At 41.0% G+C, this 20065-nt stretch overlaps 1 protein-coding gene across 3 annotated transcripts in view; it reads right to left on the bottom strand.

Annotated features, from left to right (window-relative positions):
• Window positions 1-3638: 3638 nt before the first annotated feature.
• Window positions 3639-20065, bottom strand: part of ZNF608 (zinc finger protein 608) — a 46027-nt gene continuing 29600 nt past the window's right edge. Inside the window, exons 3-9 of one of the 3 annotated variants that reach the window (XM_032953492.2) lie at window positions 13004-13091; window positions 10327-12736; window positions 9683-10049; window positions 7063-7193; window positions 6527-6680; window positions 5271-5334; window positions 3639-5026 (exon numbers count right to left, since the gene is read on the bottom strand). In XM_032953492.2, the coding sequence (XP_032809383.2) occupies window positions 5020-5026; window positions 5271-5334; window positions 6527-6680; window positions 7063-7193; window positions 9683-10049; window positions 10327-12736; window positions 13004-13091 (3221 nt within the window). In that variant the 3' untranslated portion in view covers window positions 3639-5019. Of the gene's footprint in view, window positions 5032-5262; window positions 5335-6526; window positions 6681-7062; window positions 7194-9682; window positions 10050-10326; window positions 12737-13003; window positions 13092-20065 lie in introns of all 3 variants that reach the window. The other 2 variants (XM_032953490.2, XM_032953495.2) reach the window with 2 other exon arrangements.

Consider the following 20065-nt stretch of genomic DNA (forward strand, 5'->3'; position numbering starts at 1 on the left):
GCTGTGAGTCGTTTGTCAGATCTTGCGGAGTGGCTGCTGCACTTATGGAAAAAAATAATGGTTACAAATTCCAACTCTTCCTCTTTCTTAGGATTGATGGAATAATTGATCGGTTGGTTGATTGATGTCCTTTCGTTAACAAGGTGAGAGCCCATTGAGGCCGACTACGTCTTTTGCACGAGATGCCTCAATTTGAACTCCCATGCCTTTTATTTTATTTTGGAGTTTTCGAGTTGAACTCTTTAGACGTTCAGGAATTTTTTTACATGGTTTACAGTTATACTTTTTTTTTTCCAAAAGAAAACATAACCCAAACGAGAGAGAGGGGATGACCACGGTCTGAGAGGTGGGTCTGTGATAGCACATCCCGGGCAGCGAGGTGTCACAGTGAGTGATGACATCGCTCCTGTTAAGGATGTGGCAGAGAAGTGAATGCAGCTAGGTATGCGGGGAAGGGATGTGAAGACATTATAGAAACACTCAATGTGTGCGGACATCCATCACGTTAGCATCCACCCGTGTATTTTTTTTACGATGAACAAAGTAGGCATATTACTGTGTAGGTATTTTTTCTGTTGTGCTGCATTGCTCTTCGACGTGTTTTTTAGGGTTATGCTATGTGTGTTTTGGCATGTCCTCCGTTTCGCTTGCATCTGCTGGCAGCTTCTTCAGGGAGAGCTATAAGTAGTCGTATCGTAAATACGATCTCAAGTAGAATGTGAGACAAGAAGACGTTCTCCCATTTACACGCTACGGCTAGGCATACACTTTGATCAACGACTACACATATGACAATTGAAACACAGTAATGCCAATTCATCAGTTTTGCTTCACTCAATTTTGTCAAAAAAAATGCTTGCAGTTCCTTTATAATATGTAATGTGTACGTCGCAATGAACATGATTAAATGTCTTAACAGCTACACAAAGCCAAAACAATGACTCAAAACTTGAAATGGAGCACATGAAAAAAACACGTGTTCGGTCATTAAGACGACTGCCACTCCCTTCAAATACGATGACTCTCTCTGTACACCACTCACGGCAAGTGCTGAACTTGTACGTTCCTGCCGCCAGTTAACAGAGGAGGGAACAACAACAACAACACACATACTTCTTCAAATAGGGTAGCCAGAACTTCAAGGCAACTATAGGAACATGAAAGATAGGATTGTATGTCAGGGAAAGCACTCCGGCTTCGTGCGTAGAGAGATGCTAGGTGGGTTCGCTGTCGGCGAATTGTTCCCTGTGCTGTGTCTTGGGTGCCCGTGCATGTGGTTTTAATGTGATAAAAGCCCAAGGCAACTATAATGGAATCTTGAATTGTGACTGATGTGAAAAGTTCTTGTCGTGTAGTGAGCAAAAACAAAGTAATGAGAAACACGGCGGGTATGTTGTGGCAATCTGGCACAAAAAAAACGCTTTACATGCAGTTTGGTTCTTCTCTGCTGTGCTAACAGTTGTGTTCTGATCAGTATCATTCAACTACTGCCTAATCTGTATGCTGCCACAATAAGTGATATTAAAAAAAAAACTATTAACAATATATATGCACAATCTCCTTACACTGATCGTCTCCTGGTAGAAAGTCGTACGTTTAAATATAGTCTATCGTTTGTAATAATGGCTGCGCTTTCATGCTCCCATAGTTTCTGTCAAAGTGCATTTGAAGGTCGTTTCAGCTTATTTTAGTGCACATACGAGGGGGTGGTCGCGAAAAAGGAGTTTGGTTGTCAGGAAAATGTCTTGTCCTGAATTACAACATCGAACAAAACGTGTGAAGATGCCAAACTCCTCAAATTCAGAATAGCCTTCTTCACAGCCAACGTAAACACCATATTTACAGCAGCAGCTGTTGCCCCTTGGGTTGAAAGTGGACACAATTGAATGGCACAGGCAATAAACCATTATGGATGATTTGTAGGTTGCGTCGGGTTTTGTTGTGTTACAATCACCAAACCGCGGTAATGTGTGCGTTAAAAACACACGCGCACAATTATAGAGAAAGCAATGGAGACAAATATGTGGTGATAAATTATTTATTGATAACTTTAGGCCGATTTCCAACTCGCATGTCACGTTTATTGGCTTTTATATCTGTGAAAATATCAACGGCAAAATGAAAAGTCCAAACGCACTCGCTGCTGGTAATGTGGCGAGTTTCCGCATGGTTGAGACAGAGCTATCCATTTGTCCCACATTGCTCCTCCTCTATGCTAATGCTTTGATTCAGACAGTTAAACATTAATTTCCCAGCTGGAAGCTATTGACTTGTGTTTCACTGTGGAGGAAGGAATGTAGTGCTCCTTTGATCTTGGAAAATAACTTTAATGCAGCCAAAAGCCAAAACGTTAAAACGTACAGGGATTTAAGTTATCACAGTTCACATTTTTTTGAGAAAGATAAAGGATCCTTCTTTGGTAAAAAAGTTGACAAATGTGATCACTTTATAAACGGGCAAAGAGAAAATATGAAAACACAACTGTATTTAATTATAATTTTAAAGGATTATATAAAAAAGTTATATTTCGAGTATACCTTCAAATATACAAAGTATATATTAAGCAGCAGGCAGACCTCGCCGAACGCGGGGGTTACGTTCATGGAAAATGCTGTTGGGCAAAAATAGCGTTGTTCCTGTCTCCAAAATGATCACACCCTCCTTCCTTAACTAATTCTACATGATTTCCACCCTTGTTATTGTAAACACTAAACAGAACTTGATATTTTGCCAGATAAGGCCCATTGAGCAATTTAGCTCTTTTTCAGAAGCGACCTGGCCACAAATGATAGCTCAATGCAGTGGCTTATCACGTGGAAATTTATAGCAGCCAAATACTCTAAACGAATGTTTTTAAATGTGCATGAAAAACAGAAGACCCAGAGAAAAATTCACACAATGGGGAGATAAAAACTCCAAATATACAGGCGTCAGGGTCGGGATTGAACCTACAACCTCCATGAATACCAGGCGAGGGGGTAAACATCTCGCCACCGTGGCACCCCAGGATGCTGAGTCACTCTCCATATCTTGTGTGTGTACAGTACTATCTTCATTACTCTTCCCGCACCACGGTACTCACGCCCAACGCTCGCCCCAACACTGGCACTTGAACGTTCACGATTCGCTATCTAGGCATCCGTATGACTAACAACGTCCTCACGAAGTGTACGGCCAGATGCATGCGGTACTGTGACATTTGTGTTTAGTGTTGTTACATTATCACACGAAAAACATGGAATGACATACGCACGCAAAAACACGCACAAAAACATACGTGTTCATGTGTTGTGAAGTCATCCTCATTGTACAGCTTCAAATGTATCATTATCGCTCCTTTAAATACTTCTGAAGACAATTGCATTTTTTTGGAATCATGCATATGCGCGATTTTTCTTCCTTACTCCATTTTTATACTTTAAATGCAATAAGCATACATGGTGTTTCAGACAGCACTAACTGGACCTTAACTTCTTCCATTCACTATATCACAGTACAGTACTCTGTTCTTTTAGTCTCCGGCTGCCTAAGTAAACTGGATACTTGTGAAGACACCGATGCTTAAGCTGTGTAGAACGTTTTACCGAATGAATATGCCCTATGTATTACAACATAGACAAAAAAACATGACTGCGATACATTGTACAAAAAAGTAATCTTTTATTGAACCGCCTAATAATACAAGGCAAGTTTAAAAAATGAAAAGTAAAACTTTTCATGTGCAATGTACATAAAATAAAACCAGAACACAGCTTGTCATGACGTCCAAAAAACTGTACAGGTGTCTAGTGTAAACATTTTATATAATAACTACAGCTTCAAGTAACAAAACACACAAAACCCTGACCCATGATGTACAGGTAACTGCCAAACTGTACTGAACACAGAAAATGCTCATTAAAACACACACAAAGCCGGCTTGCTAAAAAAATGGACCTCTTGAGGAAACACATTTACAACCATGGTCCGAACAACGGATGTAAAAAAATTTCTCTAATGGCAGCCACTTTCAAATTTCATGTTGCCAAGATGTGAAATTTTTTGACAAAGCAAGCAGCGCATGTCCAGGCAAAGGTAAATTCACATATCGGTTTTGAAGCAAATTTCTGAGCAGCCTTTAGATGGTCTTGACCACAGTACCTATAGCACTGCAGTTATGGGCAAGGAAGTTATACAGGTGTGCTACTGTACATTCAATGAGGCACAGCTTGGGGGGAATCTCACAAAACAGCGATAAAAGCACCATCAAAAACCCCCAATATCTTTGTTTCTACAGGTAGGCCTATTTTTTACGATTAGTTGCGCAAATGTGCAAACGTTTCATTTTTCTTTTCTAGTATGCATTGTGATACAAAGTGCATGAATGGACATCCTATGAGTAAACAAATGGGATCAGAGGAACGGGTAAATGATGACACGGTCCAATCGCTTATAAATTACATTTTACACGCGTTTCGAACATCTCATGGTATTTGAATGCTTTACTGTCAAGCGTGCTCTTGCTTTGCAATGTAAAAGATCGGTTAATAAATTATAGTGACACTGGTGGAAGGTAAATGCGGGTTACAACTCGCGGGCACATGTGCATGATTAAATGGACAGTAGCGCAAGAGGATGTAGTATCACCTTTAACAGCTTTACTAACATACCGCCATTGTAAAACAATACATTTTTTTAATAAAACTAATTGGAAGGAACACTGAGCATCTGTTTTTAATACAACATGGATTGTGAAGTTTAAAACGGACAATGCCATATATGTAGTCTGTTGACAAAACAAAATAAGTTGTTTTTTCAAGGTTTGATATTGGCCAAAATTAACTCTAATCCACAGTAATAAAACAATATCTTTATACAAAGCTGGAAAGGGAAAGAGTAAGGAAGGTTGGGGGAATTGGGTTTAATCTGCCAAGAGCAAGGCAAATACAAGTACACCATTGAACTGATGTGTCTAAAAGCAGCTAGAATTATTTCATGTGATCCAATCACATGATACTGTAAAAGGCTTCGTCAGTCCCTTTACACTCTGTTCTGCAAAAACAAGGAAAAAAACAATCATTAGACTTGCTTAAAAATAAACCCAAACATTTTCCACAAACGTATATACAATACTGTCAAATCTACCCGCAGGTTTATGTAAAGTATATAATACTGCATGTGAATGTAAAGACAGTTCTAGAAACATGTAACTGCATTTTATAGCTACAGCAGCGAGGCCGTGATTATATCAATTAAACAAGTGTAAAATATTACAGTACTCACTTTCTCACCTCTGTTGGGATGTAAATGAAGAGGACGGGGTCTGGGCAGTGGCAGGAGGACCTGAGGGGACTCCTGACAACGACAACGACAGACACACACACGCAGAAGAACGTGGTCGTTGGAATAAATGTGAACGCTTACCCCACTTTGCACACACTTTCGTTGCAAAAAAAAATACACAATTGCAGCATGCCAAATGATCAGCGTTAATGTATTTCGGATCAATTCTGAGCGATTCCAGTTGAATTTGGATGACGCCACCGAATTGCACTCTCTTTTCAAATGCATGTTAGGTTGATCCATTGATCATCAATTAGGGCCCACTAGTCTCAGTTAAAAATCAATCATGGTAATTTGGGCTAGATTTCGAATATACTGTTTTTAGAATTGCAATGATATTTGTTTGATGCTCAGTGTAATTCTTTCTTTGTATAGAAGCCTCAATGATTTAAAAGGGTTAATGCATGCTCCTTGTTACTTGGGTACAATGAGCCACCTTAGTTTTCCAGAATGCATGTCCCAGCTCATGTTAATATGGATCGTTTGAACTTCACTCAAGCTGGTCATTCGATAAGAGTATTAAGGACACCCAACTTGAATTTTGGAATATAAATATATATATAAACTACGACATTAATGGAAATATGAGATTAAAGTCATTATTGCATAAGGGGATTTGATATTACAAGAATATAATCTTGCAATAATATTTTTAATGTAAATTACATTGTCAAGGTTTTACAAACTTTGATGAATGTAATGTCTCGCAGGGCAGTGACATGGCCGAGCGATCGCGCGGTTTGTCGCTCATTGCAGACGTTTGTGTTTTCAGCCCCACGACTGTCCTTTGTAAATACTTCGGGTACTTGATTCATAAATACGTGCCATCTGCTTTACAGTGGACGTTAATGTTATTCAATATAAGGTAGGCCACGTGTGCCAGCATCACAGTCCAACATTTTTAAGTCACCTGCAAACCACTGAATTGGGAAACATATAGCAACATCACCCTCCTACTGCTAAACTTTTGCTATCTTTCATGATTAGCCTTATGATATAAGAATGGAGCAAAATACTAATTGTTCCCAAGGATTTTCTTTCACAGGTCTGCGAAACATTGCGCCTTCGTGATTAGCCGTGGGCGCGATAAGAATGGTGCTTAGGCCAAATGTACAAATTATTTTATTTTATTAAGACGATCGTGTGGCCGGGAACTCGGACGGGAGGGATGCGAGGTACACGTTACATTGGGCAGTGGCCTCACCTGGGTAGTGCTCGTACTGCGTAGAGAGCCCGGGGTACCCCACCCCCGTGTGGGGAGAGTGATGGGAGTGCCTCTGTGGTGGCGGCGTCAGGCGCTTTTTACCCTTCTCTCCGCCACCCTCTTTGTCCTTCTCCAAGGTCGACTTATCACTCATCTAATGCAGAGAACGGATTATCAGGATTACGGATTTGTCTTTACCTTTCTCAAAGCCACCACTGAGTAACACTACATTAATTAAATAGTGCTTCTTTCTAGCCATGCACTTTGACACCTGACGAGTAATAATATTTAACACTCATGAAATATAAATCAACTTCAGCAGCCATAATTTGGCCCTGGCGCAGTCGGTCAAAACAATGATTGCCACACTCACTGAAAATTAACATGTTGTGGAGTGCTATATCAGTAAGCTGACTGCAAAAGGTTGATCCACTACACTGCTGATGCAGTCCATGTGATACACATTCTTAAACAGTGACAATCTGTCTGGACACTTTAATCCACATTTACATTTAACCACAAGTTAAATTGTTTACATTTGGTGACTGCTGATCAGAAGTCTTGCCCTCCATGGACTTTCCTCCCGTCTGCCTCTCACATTCGCCTTCCTCTTGGCCAGACATCTTCCCATAGCCAGTGTAGTACAGGCTTGGAGAAAGGTAGCCTCCTGGGAGAAGCAAAAAAAAGTTAATTATTTTTTAGCAGAGTTCTCACAATCAATCATACCCTTCCAACCTCTAAAAATATATTTAGCTGTACGATGCGGTTTCGGATTGTAACGCGTGCTGTTCGGCACAATGTTCAACGTTTTGCTGCACGTGTTGGCAGCTTCTTCGGGAACACCGTGCCAAACAACATGCGGTTCAACCCGAAAATGCAGAGAGCCGTACAGCACAACCGTGAAAATCTACGCAGAAAAACTCTTCCCCCGCACCTCTGATTAGCACGGTTGGCAATGTACAGCGCGAAATAAGTTAAGATACATACATATACAGTGGGGGAAAAAGTATTTGATCCCCTGCTGATTTTGTACTTTTGCCCACTGACAAAGAAATAAACAGTCTATAATTTTAATGGTAGGTTTATTTGAACAGTGAGAGACAGAATAACAACAACAAAATCCAGAAAAACGCATGTCAAAAATGTTATAAATCGATTTGCATTTTAATGAGGGAAATAAGTATTTGACCCCTCTGCAAAACATGAATTAGTACATGGTGGCAAAACCCTTGTTGGCAATCACAGAGGTCAGACGTTTCTTGTAGTTGGCCACCAGGTTTGCACACATCTCAGGAGGGATTTTGTCCCACTCCTCTTTGCAGATCTTCTCCAAGTCATTAAGGTTTCGAGGCTGACGTTTGGCAACTCGAACCTTCAGCTCCCTTAGATTTTCTATGGGATTAAGGTCTGAAGACTGGCTAGGCCACTCCAGGACCTTAATATGCTTCTTCTTGAGCCACTCCTAGTTGCCTTGGCCGTGTGTTTTGGGTCATTGTCATGCTGGAATACCCATCCACGACCCATTTTCAATGCCATGGCTGAGGGAAGGAAGTTCTAACCCAAGACTTGAAAGTACATGGCCCCGTCCATCGTCCCTTTGATGCGGTGAAGTTGTCCTGTCCCCTTAGCAAAAAAACACCCCCAAAGCATGTTTCCACCTCCATGTTTGATGGTGGGGATGGTGTTCTTGGGGTCATAGGCAGCATTCCTCCTCCAAACACGGCGAGTTGAGTTGATGCCAAAGAGCTCCATTTTGGTCTCATCTGACCACAACACTTTCACCCAGTTGTCCTCTGAATCATTCAGATGTTCATTGGCAAACTTCAGACGGGCATGTATATGTGCTTTCTTGAGCAGGGGGACCTTGCGGGCGCTGCAGGATTTCAGTCCTTCATGGCGTAGTGTGTTACCAATTGTTTTCTTGGTGACTATGGTCCCAGCTGCCTTGAGATCATTGACAAGATCCTCCCGTGTAGTTCTGGGCCGATTCCTCACCGTTCTCATGATCATTGCAACTCCACGAGGTGAGATCTTGCATGGAGCCCCAGGCCGAGGGAGATTGACAGTTCTTTTGTGTTTCTTCCATTTGCGAATAATCGCACCAACTGTTGTCACCTTCTCACCAAGCTGCTTGGCAATGGTCTTGTAGCCCATTCCAACCTTGTATAGGTCTACAATCTTGACCCTGACATCCTTGGAGAGCTCTTTGGTCTTGGCCATGGTGGAGAGTTTGCAATCTGATTGATTGCTTCTGTGGACAGGTGTCTTTTATACAGGTAACAAGCTGAGATTAGGAGCACTCCCTTTAAGAGTGTGCTCCTAATCTCAGCTCGTTACCTGTATAAAAGACACCTGGGAGCCAGAAATCTTTCTGATTGAGAGGGGGTCAAATACTTATTTCCCTCATTAAAATGCAAATAAATTTATAACATTTTTGACATGCGTTTTTCTGGATTTTCTTGTTGTTATTCTGTCTCTCACTGTTCAAATAAACCTACCATTAAAATTATAGACTTATCATTTCTTTGTCAGTGGGCAAACGTACAAAATCAGCAAGGTATCAAATACTTTTTTCCCTCACTGTATATATTTGAGTAACTCGAGAATGATGGTACAGCATTCAAATGTCACTACTGTACACAATAGGTTGCAATTAATAACATTTCAAACGGATGCTAATTTTTAACAACGTTTGCACTTCAATATCTTACTCTTTGGTTCATTCGGTAAAGTCACGTGGAAAGGAAAGAAATGAAATAATAGAATACGACTTTTCGATTGCAACACAAGCAGTCGTCATCAGGTGGAAAATAAACCTATTGAACTTCTAAATTTGAGAGAGAGGACAAAACACAGACACGGAGACACACAGACAGACACACAAGCAGAGACACAAATTTTGAAGTTCACTAGGTTTGTTTTACACCTGATGACGACTGCTTGTGTTGCAATCGAAACGTCGTATTCTATTATTTCGTTTATTTCCTTTCTACGTGATGACTTTACCAAAAGAACCAAAAAGGTAATTCCTGCAGTCACGAAAGCTTTAAATCAAACTTCTAAATCTTCTTGATACTTACAAACTGACACGCATGTAAAATGATTCAGTATTGACCCACTGTCTTAAATTAAAACAACTTTACGAGCAATGCGTACCTGCATAGAAATGCATCATCATGGGGGGCACGCCACGGTAAGCGGGATGGTTGGGGTCGTACATCTGCGCGTAAGGATTCTGCGACATGTACTGAAGGAAGGAGCCTGAAGCGTTCACTCCTGGCTGAGAGTCCTTTGAAGCCGAGCTCGACTTCCCATCGTCCTTGTCCTCCCCAGCGTCGGTCACGTTTGAGCCCGACAGGGGCCTCTTGCCATCCCTGGAGTCCCCTTTGCTTTCACTCCTCTCGCCCTCTTTGTTCGCCTCCTTGTGCTTCTTCTCCATTTTCTTCCAGCGTTCCTCTTCGGCTCGGTGCTGCTCCAGGTACTGTGCGTAATACAGCTGCTGCCACTGGTTTACGTCGAATTCCTGAAAGAGCGAACAAGGGCGGCTCTTTGTTATTTACACTCGGCTGCCTTATCGGGCAACGGATTCCTGGTGCTGCTGAGTGTAAGAGCTGGTCCCCCCCCCCCCTTGCAGTATCGAGTCGAGTTAAACCAAATACAGTGCACCATAAAAAAAGTATAACCTTTACAATAAAAACAAACATTGTCTGCTACACTTGTAAAAGCGACCCATGTTGGTTTGCCATTCATAGAAAATATATTATTTCATACATTCAAAAATAAATCTCGTATGACTGTACCTGTTTATAGAGTCCACTTTGATCCATTCCAGAGTGGTCAGCACATTCGGTTGTTGGCTTTAGTTCCTCTGTAATGGGGATGTGGTTTTGGGTTTGCCTTGCTGCAAGACCTTCCTCTTGTTGAGTAGACATCACTGGCAGCTCTTCAGAAAACACAGAGCCTCCTTTCAGGACTTCGGAACCTGTGCCTTTGGCAGTGTCAAAGTTTAAGGCAGACTTTGGGGCACTAGCAGTAGCTGATGGGACAGACTTTCTCTTTCCCTCCCCAGATTTTGACAAGTCTTTGCTCCGATGCTTACTCTTTTTCTCGTTGTGTTTGATTGCCGTCGGTGGGTCAGAGTTCGGGGTGCTGCTGAACGGCTGGCTACGATACCTGGGGTCATAGTAACCATAACCATACGCGTACTGCTGGTAGTAAAGTGACCGAGGAGAAAGTGGGGCACCCTGCTGGATGACGGACTGATGCTGCGAAGTGAGGTCAGGTTTGTCACCCTCCACCATTTGTCCATTGCCACTTCCACAACCTGAGCCATCGTCCTCCTTTTTAATTTGTCCAATTTGGGTCAGCATGCTGTCATTGGGAGCATTCACGTTGGACTGTAGCTTGGACGACGGCGAGTAGTAAGCATTGTAGTCGGAGTAAAACGACGTCTGATCATCACTCTGTATTGCACGAGTGTCCAGAGTTGTAAGCTCTGCATCGTTGAAGCCAAGCACTTTTGTTGGTGGTACCTTTTTGACATGCTCACCCTCCCTGTCTTCACCATCATCCGATATGTCCGAGTAAGCTGGGCTGTTGGTGTTTGAGGCCATGAGTCCCTCCAGACCATTCTGAATAACAGCATGCAGTGGAGTCAGACGCCCATTTGATAAGCTGGTACGGGCACTCTCCACACGGCAGGCACTGCCAATGGATGGGCTCGGAGCATTGTCTGTGAAATTGTACACCTTGGCAGCCTCTGCTTTGATACTTGCTATTCGTTTCTCTGGTACCTCTGCAGATCCATTAAACATCCCTTCTGTCTTAACAACGTAATCCTTTGTTAATGGATCTGAAAACTCTTTCCCATCTTTGCCATCATCTGATCTCCCGATTACTTTCAAACTCAACTTCAGGCTAACTGTCTCCTTACAATCTCTGTCTTTGGATTTCTTTTTATCCTTTTTCTTTTTCTCTTTCGTTGGAGTAATGTTTGGTGATGTAGCGACAATTTCCGGTATAGAAGCTGGTTTTGGCTGAATAGGTTTAAGCGGTGGGCTTTTTGGCATTGTTTTAATAACAGTTGGTATCACGGTAGCAGCATGAATTCCAATTGACGCTGCATTTCCCGCAGAGGGGGAATTGGAATAGTTTGTCCCCGGCATAGCTACCAACTGGGGTGGCGGAGGTGCGGGGGCAATTGGCCTGGCTGCCTTGGGTTTTGGGGATGTTTTATTCTCAATTTTGATGCTGGTCACTCTTTTTGATTTTTCTGTACTTTCCTCCTTGGGAGACTTACCACCAAAGGGGCCTTCTACTTCCAATTTTGGCATTTCACTCAGTGGGCTGCCACTAGCATTGTCCTCGCTCTGGTTTACATCTCCATTCACATTGGTCCCATTTTCTCGGATGCCTCTTTTGCTTAGGCCTTTTCCCTTGGAATGGGATGTATGCAGAGTCTCAGGAGAAGATGTGTCAAGTGGACTAACTGGCAGAGAACTAGATTTTTCTTTTAAGAGGTCCAAACACTGGCTACCATTTGATAAGGAGACAGAACTGCCATTCAAATCACAACCTTTTAGTTTCACAGGGCTGCTGCTGTGCTCCGACTCGGTGCTTTTGTCCTCATTGTCATTTCCATCCTCCTGCTTGTTTTCATTCTTTAAGTGAGCGTGAGCTTGGTGATATTTCAAGCCATTGATGTGCCTGTATTTCTTGTTGCAGTTCGGATGAGGACAGTCGATAAGGGCAGGCGATGAAGCTGACGAAGATGGAGTTTTGTAGCTCTGTGACTCCAAAGGGGTCAGCTCCAGCCTGGCCTGCGAGTTTATTACACTTGGTGTCATTAGATTGTTATTAGTAGTCCTTGGGCTTGGCCTTAACCTTTTGCCTGGCCTGCCCTCCTCCAACCCATGCTGGGGTGAAGGAAGGTCGGAGGCAGGCCGTCCTTTCCTCTTCCCGTTGGGACTCGCCTTCACATCGTCCCCGGTGTTGACGTGTGACGAGTTCCACTGTCCGTTGGCGGTGAGGCTTCCGCGGCGACCCTTGCCACCGTTAGCGCCACCTGTTCCCCTGCCCTTGCCGTGTGGGGCTCGGGGCTCGCCGGGATTGTTGATCTCGTTTTGGGAGGCGTTCGAGCCTGCGCGAGCTCTCTTACCCCGGCCGCGTCCCCCCCGTGCCTCCAGGTCACTTGTAGGAGAGTCGCAAAATCTAAAGCGGGGGACACAACAAGGAAATGATTAAAATAGCACACGCCGCCGTGAGCCTAAATTGACGGTAAACATTAACATGTGTATTAAACGTGCCATTTTCAATTATTTTCTGGTCAAAGTGCCTGGCATAAATTCACAACGCTGATGGGGCTGGAAATTAAAAAGGCATGTGCTTTTCAGTACAAGTGTGCATCACCCATTGCAATGTGTTTGGAAATATAAATGTTTAAGCATGTTGGATGTACTTTGTACAAGTCAATAATACCTTGGGGGTGCCCATTCATGTTTTGTGCAGTCCAGCAAAGTCCCAACATAAGACTTGTTACGCCATGTCACGTTAACAACCAGCATACCTGTTGAACAAAAAAATAAACATTTCAGTATTTTATCAGCATCGTTAAGTCATATCTCCATACTACAAAAAAAGAAAAATCTAATTACAAAATAAATTATCCTTAGCAGTATAATTTACAACCACTGTATGGCATTATACAACAAAATACAGTAATGTAATCAGATTACAATGTTCAACGTGGAACATTATTGGCTTGAAATAACAAAATCAACGTTTGTGTCCCAACCTCGAGATTTATATAAATGTTTTGTGTGTCTGCAGGTATATTTAAAGTCATTATAATTTCGACATGCTACACACACTGTAGTTGTAACAACCAGCTGACAAGTGGCAGCACTTTTCTACTCCTGGCCTAATTTACATTCTACCACATCATCACTGGAGCTAGAAATTTCAATATCCAGTGTCAAACCTCTTATGAAAAATGCTTAGGGCTGCTTTCAAAATTCAAATAGCTTGCATTTTTTTGTTAGAACGAGTGCAGCACATATCTAGCTGAACAATTAAGCAGTATATTTTAAATGTCTTGAAAATCTGAAAAATGAATACCTTGGTTAAAATCTAGACTTCCTTTTTTAAACAGAAAGCTTTCCCCATGCTGGAAACTCGATACAAAATAACGTATTCACATTTACAGCTTTGCTTCATATTTCATAACAAAAAAAACTGTGATTCCCTGCCCAAATGAGCACCGTTTACAGCCCTGACCCACAGTGGTGGAAATTCCACATTCATATGGTGGGGGATAAGTTCTGCCATACATAAGACAACCACTGTTGACTACCCCACCAAGTGGAACTCATTTTATTGACCCTGAAGGGATGATGGCCTGAGTCAATGCAAGGCATGATCACAAAGTTTAGAAATGGTTAACACTCATCATGCTTGATTTGGAGCTTTCGTGTTGCTCATAATGCAATATTTAAACCCAGAATACCAAATTATCATCAGCAAATCTATTACATTATAATGTTGAGTAAATTATGCGCTCAAAGTAAGTGTAACTTCAGTTGGTGAAAAACGTTTGGTTATATTCTGAAATGCTTTGATAATCAATAAACATTTATTCTTTTTTATATTGAAAACAATTCTTGAAACATACATACTGCATTAAAATCTCAAAAGGTTACATAAAGCCATTGCTAGCCTCTAATAACCTCATAATTATTTTTTTAGACCAGGAATGCCACATAAGTTTAATGCCATTAGCTGTGTTTGCAGTTCATTTTTTTTATTAATAAAGTCATACATCCTGCATGAAATACCTGAAATACAGCACAAAACGGAAACATTGACACTTAGGCTTCTAACTTGTAACACCTGTAAAATGTGTAACCTAGAGATTGACTAGTAGAGCAGTGTCAATGCTGAGAAGCAGAATCAAAAGCAGCCCGGCCATTCACAGAACGTGTTTTGACACATTTTCACAAAAGTCAGTATTTTATGGTCAATTGGATACACTCATTACAGTGTTACATAAAACGACTTCGATTTACTCACAAATTTTTTTTTACGTAAAAAACACCGTATTTAAAGGAATAATTTGGTAACATAGCAGTTAAAAAAAACACCCGAGTGATATTAAATAACGAAAAAGGTCTATGTTTATATTTTGTAATTTCTTCCTGCTGAAAGAATCAATCAATAGCCAACGGCGGAACAATGTCACAGTGAAATGCAAAAAGAGAGGCTTTTGTTACTGCAAGCTAACCCTATTAGTTTCAGAAGCTTGGTTCTTATGAAACCCAACTGGGAGTGCGCTTAAGATTCCGTGCCATGCGAGAGGGGAAATGTGCATTGTCAGCAGTCTTAGCAGATCTTGAATAGTGACCTTTTAAACAACTGAGGCCAAACAGTCTAGCACAAAGATTGCTTGCCCTGCTTTTTTCAATTATTGTCAAGCAGTTTTGGATACGAAAAAAAAACCTCTGCATCTTGTTTCACTTGAGTTTCCATCATGTTAAACAACTGTTGAAAAATACAAATGGATGTAATTTTTTTTCTACTTCATTGGGCCCTTACAAAAGCAAAGAGTATTGTTTTAACCAATCGCTTGCTTATTAGAACACTTAGGCACACGGGGCAACATTTGAGAATGTTTAGGCTTAACGCAAATTAAGGTAGCAGAGGGGCACATTAATGGATAGGAAACAACTTTTCCATCGCAGTGACCCAGCCTGGAATCCAGTCCCTACGTCCGGTGAGGGCCTTGCTTTGGTCAGTTAAGCCTAAAACAACACACATTACAATTGTAGACCTAGATGACTAGCAATTACCTCACACTGTATTAAAATAATTGTAATAAAACAAAAAAGCAAACAAAGCAAGTGGTTTACTATTACTTGTTATGCGATGGTTTTTTTTCTATTCATGACAGATAGTGCGGTGTTATAAAAGCCAAATCATACACCGCAGATATGTATTTTGAGCCTTTGAAATAAATTCATATCAACAATCAGTGTCAATGTTCTACTGAGAAGCGCAGAAGAGTGCAGCTGCCATGTACCAATAAAACCGTCTGGCTGAAGGAGATAGACAAACGACAGATGTTATTATGGCCTTAGCTTTATGAATCCTCCACATTTAATGGAGCAATACAAATAAAAAATGCCGCAGTAGGAAATAAATGAATACTATGAAGTACATACATCCAGTAAACAAAGTCCAAATGCTGCAGAAATATTTTTAAAATGTACACGAAAATAAAATGTAAATCTATGCTCTGAAAAATTCTGAATTTTACATACAATTCAAAACACAAATTAAATAAGGCTACAGTTTGTACTGTAGCTGCTCGTGTCTTGTAGTCATTTGAAGATTAATGCAACATTTTTTAACGCGTAGGGTAACTAAGAAGTGGTTTAAGTTCACGCTCATTTATTTCTGAAATGACTGGACTTTTTAAGAACCGAAAATACCAAAAGCTTCTCGGGATTTCCACATGTTTCACAACCGCAGTATAAACGATTCTTACATTCGAAAGCACCGTATTCAAAATACGACGCAAAACGGGAGTAACCAAGAGCCAAGTCGCATGCTTGCTTGAACAAATGCTTGACTTTGCGGTTTTGACTTTAAGCCTTAGGAAGACATACTGACTCACCGACCACATTCAAAATATACAAATAATTACGGCTACAAAACATTTATTCGGCAATTTGTTGTTTTGGGTTTGCTACAGGGACACCGAAAATATGCGTCACCAGTGAAAACTGAGTAATCTGGCATTGTGAAGAAGACACAGACACGAGGATTAGACCGCCTTGTTGCGTTGAGTGCATCCCAACAGATACACGTCATGACGGTGCCTGCTTAAAGCACCAGTAGGGATTGCAGAGGATTACGCTAAGAGTCCGACCATTGGCCCATCATAAAGTCTTGCAACCTATGTGAATTTTATATAGGGTACGCCTTGTTAATACTGACAAAAAAATGCACACAATTACTTAGTTAAAAGACAGATGCTATCTTTAACACTTCGCACCACCACAAGCCCCGCATTTCTATCTGCATAAGAACCTTATGGGGGTACCCCGGGGTTCCATAGTACCCCGGCTCTCGCATAATGTCCGTGATGCAGTCACTTTTAGTATGTCGATGGTCGGCGATTCGGCAATCGACTCATCTCGACGAGCTGTACTCACGATGCACCACCGCTACGGTGCGTACGAGCGTCCAGGGTCTGAGTGCAATGGTCCTTCGCTGCGTTTCGACATCGTGGAGTGGCACTGATTTCGCATTGTTACACCAGTCGCGGAGTTAAGTAACACCCCTGGAAAAAATAAGTGTCCCAGAAATACAATATCTAATTGCCTCGGCCATTTTCTATTATTTGGTACCCCGGGGTACCGCCATAAGGATCATATACCGCGTCAATTATATATTAAAGTAGTATTATTTTTGGCGTATCATCACTCATATCTGTTAATGAGCTGAAATTGTAACAATAAATAGCTCCAGGAGACACTCTTCACTTGGGGCAGTTTAAAACAATCATATGCAAATCAGTTGGTATGATTTTAGATTGGAGATGGATGAACGTATAATAAAAATGGCTCTAAACAGCTTTAATAATGAAAAACAAACCACAAGCATGTTCAAATATACGGTGTTATACAGGAGAATGGTTGTAACTGAACCAAACCAAAGGTTATATAAACAAGACGTATTCTATCTTACCCTGCTGCCAGGTTCCTAACCCCTTACCAATTACCCTAATGCATTTTCTTTCCCTTTTAAAACCCTCAAAGCAGTTAACATCAGGGAAAGTATCGTGAATACATTCCGTCGACTTTTCTGTGCAATAAATGTAAACACACTTGATATTTCCAGTGTAATGTTATGGTAAGATCCGAATAAAATGTTTACAACACAGCACTGAGAAAATTAATAAAAATGTGCACATTCTCAAGTTTGCAAAGCTTTTGAAAATACTGCCTGTTCATTATTAATACGATTTGGACTTGTGCTTTCCATTCCACAAGAATTACGGCCTAACCATCTCCCGCATTCACATTAGCACGACACATATGCTCTGCATGCTTTATGTAGCAGAACTTGGCACCGCTGAAACATGCTGCTTCTTGAACCTCCTTAGGGACCTAAATGCCAGGCCACAGTAACTCATTCCACACACAGAGAATCCTCAATGCAAAAATATGAAAATTTAGTGGTATCCATCAATTTTACACACTGCATACAATACCCCAACTGGATAGCAATATAAATTGTGGACGTATTGACACAATCGTGTGACTGAGGAATTATATGGCACTTTCGTACAACAATCCCGCACGGCTTTGAGAATTGCAGCAGGGTGCCTCCGGTGCCATTATACAAATCAAATTTGACTGAGTGCGCATTCATGGCTGCGTTTCCATGTCCCGCAATCGTTTGCAAGCAGAATAACTGGAACTGCATGAATAATATTTACGGGACTTCAGACATTCGCCCCCTGTCCATTCAGTAAAATACGGTAAAAATTTCTGCTACTCAAAAATAACGTCAGCAGAATTTGCATTTACAGGTGGTGAAACTAAGTAATGTAACATGCTGTATAAGCTGCTGTGTGCTTTGTGGGAAATCTTAGCATGCGTTAGTCTTTGATTTTGAGAATGAACTCTCATGTTAATTATATATACAAAATAATAATGTTAAAAACGTGGAATACCCATAATAAAGAGGTGTTTCTGTGATGTATGTGACCATGCCGTTCATAACTATGCCATTTCCAAGTCTCTTCTATACTTCAGTGTCCATGAATATAATAGTAACAAAAGAACTGGCTGCTGTCATTGTTTTCTGTATCAAAGCGTCACTCATGGAAGTAAAAAATGGTATCGATGCACGTTTTGTGTCCTTACCTTGATTAAAGGGCCACACATTGTTTTAGTATTATTGTATACAGTCTATTGCATGTTGGATTTAATACAACTACCGATTCATTGGCAAGCGAAAATTGAGAATTAAATTTAAAAACACTACAATGTATTGCTTTATGTTTCTATTTGAAGGCTAAATTTCGGACATTACCTAGTAGAATGTATTGCACTTTTGAAGGCTTATTGTAACACAATAAATACTGTGTTGCATAATCTGGACAGAGTATTCTATCAAAATCCCATTGTCTCCCATTAGTGCGATTCTATTGTATGCATATATCTTAAAATTATATTCAGTGCATAAGCTTATAATACTGCGGATAATGAAGAGTTGTTCTTAATAAATGTAGCAGCACTCCAGGATTATCCATCGGTTCATATGATCCCATCACAGTTGTATCAGTACTAGCTAAACTAGGGAACAATTACATGGTTGTCTGCACATGGTTCTAGCTACGTGCAGGAAAACTCTCACGCAGTTAAAACTCGTTAATATAGGCTCAACAATGCAAACACCAGGAGTCAAAGACATCAACAATAAATATCTTGGCAAGGTGAAAGTCTCGATTTAAAGCTTTCGTGACTGCAGGGATTCATATTCTTGGTTCTTTCGGTAAAGTCACGTAGAAGGGAAACAATAAAATATTTTTTTATTATTTTGTTTCCCTTCTACGTGACTTTACCGAAAGAACCAAGAATATACGGTGAAAGTCGTTGAACAGTTGCCATGTGGAATAAGTGTATCTACTAGGAAGGTAGTAATATTATGACAAATTAAATTGACCCATGCGGTCTAATAGCCAGAATCTTTTTAACCATTTCAAAACATGGCTTTTTTTGTACCTTATAATAAAGCAATGTTTCTTTGGTTTGTTATGTTACACACAGTGCCATTTTGACATCTTAAATGAGTAGTCAAAACACACCGCCAAAAGCGATTTGCTCTAATGACGGCGATGGGGATATTGACAAAGGGTGCCAAATCACGCACCTCCGATTAACACGGTTGGCTACATACGGTGCGAAAGAAGTTCAACATACATACAAAATGTATTGTGTTCGTAAATCCTGTATAGTAGTATGTTATCGTAAAAGTAAAGAGAGCCATAGACAGCCCATCTAGAGGGTATCTGTGGGGATACTCTTCCACACTGGCCTTGGGACAAGTGGGGGTACCTACACTTTATTCCACCACGTGCAACCTGCCAATCTTCTTCTGATGGAGATGCGGAGCAACAACTACGATTTCACATTCAGGCGGTCAAGCCAAATAACCGTGTCAGGAGCGGCGTCGGCCGTGAAGTCTCCTTCATATTTGTGGATCGGGCATTGCACCGTTATATGTTGTATGGTCTGCTCTCGATGACCAGTCACACACTGGAGAGTTTTAAATTTTCCATTTGTGCATCAGGTATTCGCATCTGCCATGGTTTGTGCTGTGGGTGTTATTTAGGGTGGACCTAACAAACTATGGTGCACCCATTTATATTGCTGGGTGGAGAGAGGTGGGTAGGATTTAAAAAAACTTGCCCATTATATCAACCGCCATGTATGTATGTATGTTGAACTTCTTTCGCACTATATTCTTGGT

This window comes from Petromyzon marinus, chromosome 13 (assembly GCF_048934315.1).
Source record: "Petromyzon marinus isolate PM22_M1 ecotype Great Lakes invasive population chromosome 13, UKy_Petmar_22M1.pri1.0, whole genome shotgun sequence".
Lineage (NCBI taxonomy): Eukaryota > Metazoa > Chordata > Hyperoartia > Petromyzontiformes > Petromyzontidae > Petromyzon > Petromyzon marinus.